Below are 9,053 nucleotides of genomic sequence, written 5' to 3'. Positions count from 1 at the left end.
TGTAATCGTTTGTAATAAAGGGAAGTCTGGACAGAGATGCACAGGACAAAAAAAAAATCTGAGGACAAAGAGGGAGGAGAGTAGAAAAAAATGTGACCGTACCTTAGCAAATTTGTATTCTACTTAGGCTGAGATTAACAAAATCTTAGATCCATACCCAGACTATACTGTTGTTGTGCACAGAGGACAACCTCAACCAACCCGGGCTCATTGTGGAAACGTAGTCCCGCAGACGTTTCTGGAGACCGCGGAATACGTCCCTGCGGGTACGGCTGCAGTTTTTGTTTTTGCGAATCCGCGAGAGGACGCTGTTGTGCGCTTTTTCTCATCTTGAACGTCTCTCGCGAGCGCGGTTCGCGCCCGCGCTGTTCTCACGACAACCCGCCAGAAGCCGCTGTCCGACTGACCGGATGATTGACTGCGCGACCGGCCAATCGGCTGACCGCCCTCCTCTTTCCCTGAACCCAACCAATTTTACCGATTGACCCGCCCGCCCGCTCGCTTCTCTCAACCCGAGCAACAGTTTACAAAAGCCGTCCAAAAAAAGAAAAGCCCTGATTTTATTTTTTATTTTTTTCTACCGGATTTCACCACGTTTTCGCCGTGTTACGAAACTCGTTCACTTAATTTTTGGGATTCTGTTTTTGTCTTACCTGATTGCTGGAACTGCTCTCCTCCGGACTCGAAACCGATCGCCGTGGCCAACTCCTCCTCTCTGCATCTCGAGCCTGCCGACGTTACAAGGTGAGCTGAGTGGACAAACGGGTTGCAGCGGGAAAGCCCTCCAGAAGGAGGTTAGCGGTCAGCCGGCGAGCGCAAAAGGGAACAGCGTCACACCGCCCCGCAGCGTTCGCTTGAAAAAAAATAAATGCAGCAGTACCTACCTCCCGGGATGTATTTTGCTGTCTCCAGAAACATCCGCGGGACTACGTTTTCAGAATGAGCTTGGGTTGACCTCAACACAACCTCATTTATGAGTCAAACCCACAATACTGATTCCCAGAAAAGGCAGTTGACAGACAAGTTTCTACATTGACTGGTCTGAACACCTGCTAGGGACTAACTCGGACCTGCGCCTTAACCATGATGAACACTCATCATTCTCCAGGCCACAGACCTGAGTCTGCGAGGTTTATTTTTCAATTCCGTCAATTGCTGGACTTTTAGTTCCTTGCTTCTGTCGCCTTTGGCTTTCTTGGTCGGGTCAGTGGAGCTGCTCTTCAGTGGCTCATCCTTCAACTAAATCAGTTTTGAAAGAGCTACCATTACAGTACTCTGCTACCTCCCTGATATTCCAGACATGTCACACAGAGCTTTTTTTCTTTTGCAGTCCAGATTTTAAACAATCTACATTTTGATATTGCCAATAGATTTAGGTACACTCTAAAAAACGCTGAGTTATTTATTTAACCCAATGGCTGAGTTAAACATATTTGGTGCCTTGTTGGGTTATTTTTAACCTTTATTAGGTAATTTATTAATAACTCAATCAGTTGGGTAAAAGATATAGTTCTTTGTTAGGTTATTTTTAACCTTTGTTTGATTATTTATTTAATAACTCAACCAGTTTGGTTAAAAATTTTAACTTAAACAGTCAACTCATTTAAGGGTGCAGTGGGTGATCTTCCACAATGCTAACGGCTTAGCATAAATCTCTGAATCAAAGTCCCTCCCCTGCCGTCCAGAGCCACGCCTCCTGAAACAGGAGCACGCGCACCTTAAATATGACAGCAAAAGAACCCTCTCTCATGTGTTTAAAGCGACTAGTGCTTGTCCGACGGCATCCATGAATTACACTCATTACTAAGCCAAACTGACATGCTATTTCAGAGTGAATATTTAGAGTTGTAAACTATACAGGGAGAGACTAGGCAAAACAGCGGTATTTACTTGTGTTTTGTTGTTAAACTAATTAAAATCTACATTTTTTGATGCTGTAAAATGTCCCTTATGAAACTGAAAACAGTCTTATCAATCTTTCGTTGGAAGATTTTAATGGCTGAACAACCAACCCAGGCTCATTGTGGAAACGTAGTCCCGCGGACGTTTCTGGAGACCGCGGAATACGTCCCGGCGGGTATGTATGGCTGCAGTTCTTGTTTTTGCGAATCCGCGAGAGGCCGCTGTTGTGCGCTTTTTCGCATCACAAACTCCTCTCGCGAGTGCAGTTCGCGCCCGCGCTGTTCTCGCGTGAACCCACCAGAGGCCGCTGTCCGACTGACCGGATGACTGACTGGGCGACTAGCCAATCGGCTTCCCTGAACCCAACCAATTTTACAGATTGACCCGCCCGCCTCCTCACTTCCCTAAACCCGAGCAACAGTTTACAAAAAAAGAATAGCCCTGATTTTTTTTTTCTACCGCGTTTTCGGATTTCACCGCGTTCTCACCCTGTTACGAAACTCGTTCACTTAATTTTTGGGATTTTGTTTTACATGATTGCTGTAACCGCTCTTCCCCGGACTCGAAACCGATCGCTGTGGTCAACTCATCTCTGCATCTCGAGCCTGACGACGTACACGGTGAGCTGAGTGGACAAACGGGTTGCAGCGGGGAAGCCCTCCACAAGGAGGTAAGCGGTCGGCCGGCCGGCCGGCAAGCGCGAAAGGGAACAGCGTCACACCGCCCCGCAGCATTCGCTTGTAAAAACTAAATGCAGACGTACATACCTCCCGTGACGTATTCTGCTGTCTCCAGAAACGTCCGCGAGACTACGTTTTCAGAATGAGCTTGGGTTGTGAACAACACTTCTGTTAAGATATAACCCATTTGTAACAACAACATCTAACATTACATCAGCTTTACGTGAAGCTAAAACAGTTAAAAACAAAACATCACGCGCTCGTGCTCTCTCTCTCTCTCTCTCTCTCTCGTGAACGTGCAGCACGTCTATGTACAAAACGGTTGCGCAGTTGTTCAAATCTGGGGTCCGTTCTTCGTACGTGGATTACTCATCTAGCTGGATTTGGTTATTGACGATTTGACGTGATACAGGTTCATTTCGTTCTTCAAAACTGATCTGAGAGTTCTTGTCATAGCAACAATTCTGCTAGCTCAAACCTGGTCTTAAGCAGGTTTAATTCATATAAACAGGATTAGATCGGCTCAGTTCAAGCAAAGATAATACAGAAAGTATGTACCAAATTCTGATATTTTCTTACAGTAGTAGTTATATACACTTCGGAAAATACTACTTTAAATTTTATATATAATATATAAAGATTTAATAATATATAAATTTAATAATATATAAAGTTATAGTTATTAATAAAATAAATGAAGTTATAATTTAATAAAACTTATGCAATCTACACCCCTGTTATGAAAGTACGAAGACTGCCACCTGGTGGTGCAAAGAGAAAACGTATCGATATGAACTTTTTAGATCGATTTAGTACAATTCATGTATGATAATAGAAATGCACAATATGTGACTTTTTAAAAGCAATAATACTTTTATGCAGTCACTAACATGTTTTGACAGTTAATATGACTGTCATTTGATGCTTCATAAAAGTTGCAGACGCCTTTACCAATATCAAAATGCTTTTGTAAACATCCAGTTATTCTTTACACCAATTAAAAAAATAATAATAAAACAGCTACAAAAATACTACTATGGCTACTATAATAAGGAAAATCCGCTCTAACTGTAAAACTAAATAAACTGCTCTTGACACATAAAAGGGTAATCATGCAGCTCACGACAAGGTGTAAAGTTATTGCGTGCAATATTCAACAAACCAATGAATTTGATGTAATTTTGCTCACATGGATAATTGAATATTAATCAGATGATGTCATCACGCTGCTGTGCCGTCAGCCAATCGTTGCATTGCTGATCATGATTTCGAGGATCGATAGATCTGTCCTTCACAACACACTCAGCGATCTCAGATCAGTTCATCCAGACATTTTAATCCGATTCACGAACTTGTTTGAAGAACCAAATTAGCCAGAGATCACTTATCAAGATTAAAAGATCCAGAATCTGTCAAATCATCTTAGATAATTTAAGCAAGCTACGAAGAACAGACCCCTGCATTTGCTGACAGACAGTTTGACGCACTTATCGGAATTATGAGACTCTATTTAATTGAATGAAGATTTTTTAGTATTATGCCTTACCCAAAATATAAACATACATATAAATACATTTAGATCATTCACTTTAATCATTACTATTGGAATTTGAAGAGACTTTCAACCAGCACAACAACAAATGTTTCTGAAGACAGTCACCTACTGCACCTTTAATGTTATTTTCAACTATGGAAGTAGACTGAAAAATAAAAAAATAATAAAAACACACACACACACACCTGCTGGTAGTTTACAGTAACAAAAAAAAAACTCTATTTGTCATTTCAGTCCATGTATTTTTACAGCAACATACAATAAAACGGCACCTATGGTAAAGCACTGTAAAATAACAGTACACTGCTGCCAGCTGCTTTCTATGCTTGTATGCTTTTTTATGCTTATATGTTTTTTTCTCTTATGACTTTTTCTCTTTCCATCATAATTATATACTCAACAAATGGTCTCACTTTGCTGTTTCTGATATTTCTGTCTTTTTTTCTCCTCCCCCACACATCAACAATCAACCCGTGTCCTGTCAGCTACATTAACTACAGTAATTGAGTGTGTTGGAAGCTGCAGTCTTTCATTTTGTTCAGTGGAAATGAGAGTTAACCACTGCTGCTCTTCTTTGGGTGCAAGATTTGCGCAATCAGATAATGACTGCATCTTCAACAGGCATTTATTTGATGCAGTAGATGTCTAATGCTTGTGAAGCTTGCGGATTAAGCCATGACTCACAAATGGTTAAAACAGCATGTAGCTGAAATCAATGGAATTAGTCATTCAGCTAAGAGGTGGATGATGAGAGGCAAAAAAAAAAAAAAAAACTGAACTGAACTGAAAAATATAAATGAACTAAAAGCTTAGAGCTGGAATTTAGTATAATGCAACACCAGACAAAGACCACCGTGAGCTTTTAAAACTGTCAATAGGTGATCAGTTGCAATGAAGGAAACCTTCACACCAGAGCTAATTTTGTGTCAGGGAATACCACAAATATGTTTGATGATGTCAAGGGCATAGGTAAACAAACACGGGTATATATATATATATATGAGCAATATCACACTCGTAGCAGTATGATATGGCTGTATATTAGCTGTCATGGTCCTGACCTGACAGTCTTGTCTGTCCTGTCAGTGTTTATTGTTTGTTTGTTTGTCCTGTGTTTTTTTACATTGCTAAGTCTTAATTTGTGTTGGCCATGTGCTCCTCTTGTCTTTCCTCCTTGCTTACAGTTACCCCGCCCTCTTATTTAGACCTTGGTATCCTGATTGTTGTCACCTGTCTCTCATGTGCTTTGTTCTATATAATGTGCTGTGTGTTCTCATTTCTTTGCTGATTCGTTCCATGTGAGCTTGTCTTGTATCCTTGCCTTGCATTTGTACTAAGCTTTTGGTCTGGCCTTTTCTAGTTAGCTTGTCTATTTATTGTTTGTTTGTAGCTATTACTTTCTTTCGTTGTTTCTAGTGTTTACTTAATTTTGTGTTCTAATCTTTATTTTACTTTTACCCTTAGAGCCATTGTTCTATTTTTCTGTCAGTCTTAGTCTTCTTAGTAGATAATTATTAGTAGTTGTTTGATTTGTTTAATTACTCTCTTTAAGATTCTAAAAGTCTTTATTTCAGTTTTGTTTTATCAGATTGCTAAAGTCTGTCTTTCTGTCTTCTAGTATTTAGATTTTTATTTCAGTTTTAGTTTATTTTATTGTATATTATTACTGTCTGTTTGTCCTGCCTTGTGTCTTATAATTTTTCTAGTACTATTCCGTGTCCTGGTCTGACAGTCTGGAGTCTGCTCCAGGATCTAGATCTGGTTTTGACCACTGTTGCTCCTACTCCTGGCTGGCATTTTAGTACCATCTTGTCACTACCACTGGCTTCCTTGTGTTGTTGCCCCTACTGTTTGGACCTTATCATCCCCCTGTGTCTACTTGTGCCTTATTCTGTCAATAAACCCCTTTGTATTGTTCATTGCTGCAACTGGGTCTGTTTTCTTGCATTCAAACTTGACAATTAGCACTGGTGGGAGGTGTGCGTTGGCACCAGTCCCACCAGTGCTGATATACAGCCATATCTCATTGCTACGAGTGTGATATTGTGTTTATACAACAGTTCAACATCACAATCCTGTACATAGATAAGAAAATCAAACACAGAGAGTCTAAAAACCCATTATTTTATTAGAAACTACTTTCTTCCGCCATTCATTCACATCTGCAACTGACGTCAAAACAGCGGAAGCCGTTACTAATTCACCAACGTCACTTTAGAGCTAGTTTTTGAATTATTATCTGTCTAAAGTGATGACAAAACTGCTGATTTTGCTTACACTTTAAGATTACAAGGTTGAAAGTGACATAAAATGCCATCTATCTACAGAGATATCTTCTTACAGTGTTACAGTCTACAGTATTTCTCTGTTGCAATCGGGATTTCACAATAATTAACCCCGAACATAACAACGAATCCACTAATGTTACCAGACTGCTGTTGTGTTTGTGATAAGAAAAAACGCTAAACACTTGCAGACGTTGGCAACACACCACGCATTCCTGATATGCGAGCAAATTGGAGAGAATATTTTATTCTTATTTTTTAGGGCTATGACTGAAATAAGCTGTGGTTTTGTGTATTTTCTTCAGTAATTCTTCTTGTTAACACCTAGTGTTCCTTATTAATGCTCAATCAACACTTACTTAATCACTTGAATATCTCATTACTTCCCCTTAAATGGAGTAAAATCACAGTACTTAATAGGATTCTGTTTAAAACTGAAATGGTTTGTTGCAGTTTCCTCAAATGGGTTGAGTTACTTTAACTTATTTGGTTTTACAGTCAAGAGAAAAGCTATAATGGCTATGTGCTTATACCGCAATTTCCAGCTGCTTTTTACAGGTGTAATTTTACCAGGTTTCTGGAACTAGGCCCTTTTTTGGACTTGCACGTGGCAAGATACTGAGCAAATCAGTCAAAGCAGAAAAGGAGCCCATATGTACGCAAGTGGTCAGCGGTACCGCTCCGTAGCATTTGTTTTACACACAAAATGTAGCCATTATGTACCCCTGGACATGTATTTCTCGGTTCTCAAAAATGTAGCCCACGGCACATATTCCCAATGAAGTGGTAGCATCTATCATCAACTTGGCTACTTCATACACACATCAAACAAAATAGATACATTCATATATGCATAATAAACATGTCTTTACACAGTAAAACATGTTACTACACAGTATTATCGCAAGATCTGTGAATTCAAGCTATGACGGGATAAAGGATCCTACCTGAATTGTGGGTGGTGAGCGCTGTTTGCGAGTAGTGGTGGTTGACAAAGTGGTGGTGGTCTCAATGAAGGTGGTAGACATCTCCGGGGGCATGGATGTGGTTGTGCGTGAAGGGCTTCTGCTGGTAGGTACATCCCCAACCAGTCTCACGCTGCCATTTATTTTGATGTTAGCATGACCTTCGGCAGCCATGTTGAGAACCTTCAGGCCATTATAATAGAGACCAGACAGCTGGCCTTGGTATGGCCTCTTGCGGTCATTACCGCCTATTGAGATGGTGGCTTGGGTGTTAAAAATTGTCAGCTGACGACCTGAGGGGAAGACAAGTGAAGGGGAATACAGTCAAAGCAGTTTATGTGCTTTTTATTTATCGTTGGCTAATCGATCAATTTATGATTACTGTTTATTACTATCATTACTGTATTCTTGAAGTACAAGCATAGCTTTAATAAATACATAAAGTAGTGCTGGCTTCACTGTGACGTGCTTCTCATGCAGATGTTTTGAAGTTTTCATATTGTCAGAAAAAGAAATGCATTCTGATTGCAGCTCCGACATATTTACAGTTTAATATTACACCGGGCAAGGAAGAAAGCTCATCTCATACATTTCAAAGGACTATCATGTTGATTCATGCATGTAGAAGCACTAATGGGATTTCAAAGTGGCTTTAGACAGTGTTAAAGGGACTTTATAATCATCTTATGCAGTTTAGGCAAAGATCTTTAAACGCATTTAAAAATCCAAAGGACTTTAATGCTAAATCTGATAAATAGTCACCTCGCTGTTTCATCCTGTTTGTGAAGAGGTGTCTATCAATTTCATCATCGGCTGCATTAGTCATTTTTTAGTAAATTAGAAGCACATGCTAATCAGAATCCCAAAAAAGCATTAGCAATCGAGTCAGCAGAGAACCTTTGTTACTAAATGCCAATTTGTTGTCTTTAAATACATGTTAAATTAGGTGTTGAATTTTTTTTAACTTTGGAAGATAATTTAAAATGTAATAAATTAAACACCCTAACTTGTGTCGAGTTTTGGTTTAGCTTCAAAGTTAGAGTTGCGTAGCAGTTATGCAGTTTTATTATTGTTTACCAGTCCCTTTAACTGGTCAATGATTTGATGGATATAACAAAAAAAGGATCACAATCCACATAAAAAAAAAAGATAAATAAAATATTAAACGCAAATATTACATAATGGGAAGGGAAGTAAATTATGAACATTTTAGGTTAATTAGTGTCAAAACGCCAAGGCAAGACTGTTCAGATGTAACTGAAATAAATAAATATATTGAAACAGCATGACAAGGAGCAAATGAACGCAATTTAAAACGAAAAAACAAAAAAAAACAAAAACACTGAGGGTCTTGTGAGGGTTACCTTTCTCATGTAGCCAATCTTCGACCGGCCGGGTATATTTGAACGGGATTTTCTTATTAGCCATTTGAAAACGCTCAATGTCGCTGTTGCCTTTAAAGTTCGAAAGACATCTTAGCACATTGTACATTTATACACTGTTTAAGAAGGTTTAGATGTGTTTAAAAGATTTAGGTCTTGTTATCATAGGCAGTTTAGGTTTCATTGAGGTTAACTTCTGGTCTGATATTATAAAGCATTTTAATCAAAGAGTAACCAACTCAACTATCAGTTTAACACATATTCAGACTTTGTGACAACATAAA

The 9,053-nt window shown here is 39.2% G+C and overlaps 1 protein-coding gene across 64 annotated transcripts in view; it reads right to left on the bottom strand.

Annotated features, from left to right (window-relative positions):
- nrxn3b (neurexin 3b) overlaps nt 1–9,053 on the bottom strand; it is a 409,500-nt gene that overhangs the window by 29,663 nt on the left and 370,784 nt on the right. For 38 of the 64 annotated variants that reach the window (XR_015517979.1, XR_015517981.1, XR_015517982.1 and 35 more), the window contains 2 exon segments: nt 8,752–8,841; nt 7,370–7,680 (listed from right to left, as the gene is read on the bottom strand). Coding sequence is in view for 55 of the 64 variants with exons in the window: in XM_087297808.1 (XP_087153934.1) it covers nt 7,370–7,680; nt 8,752–8,841 (401 nt within the window). In the remaining 9 variants the exon portion in view is untranslated. 64 annotated transcript variants of the gene reach the window in all.

This window comes from Danio rerio, chromosome 20 (assembly GCF_052040795.2).
Source record: "Danio rerio strain M-AB ecotype USA chromosome 20, GRCz13ab, whole genome shotgun sequence".
Classification (NCBI taxonomy): Eukaryota; Metazoa; Chordata; class Actinopteri; order Cypriniformes; family Danionidae; genus Danio; species Danio rerio.
The sequence above is the reverse complement of the archived record's forward strand: the minus strand, read 5'-3'. Positions and strand labels throughout refer to the sequence as shown.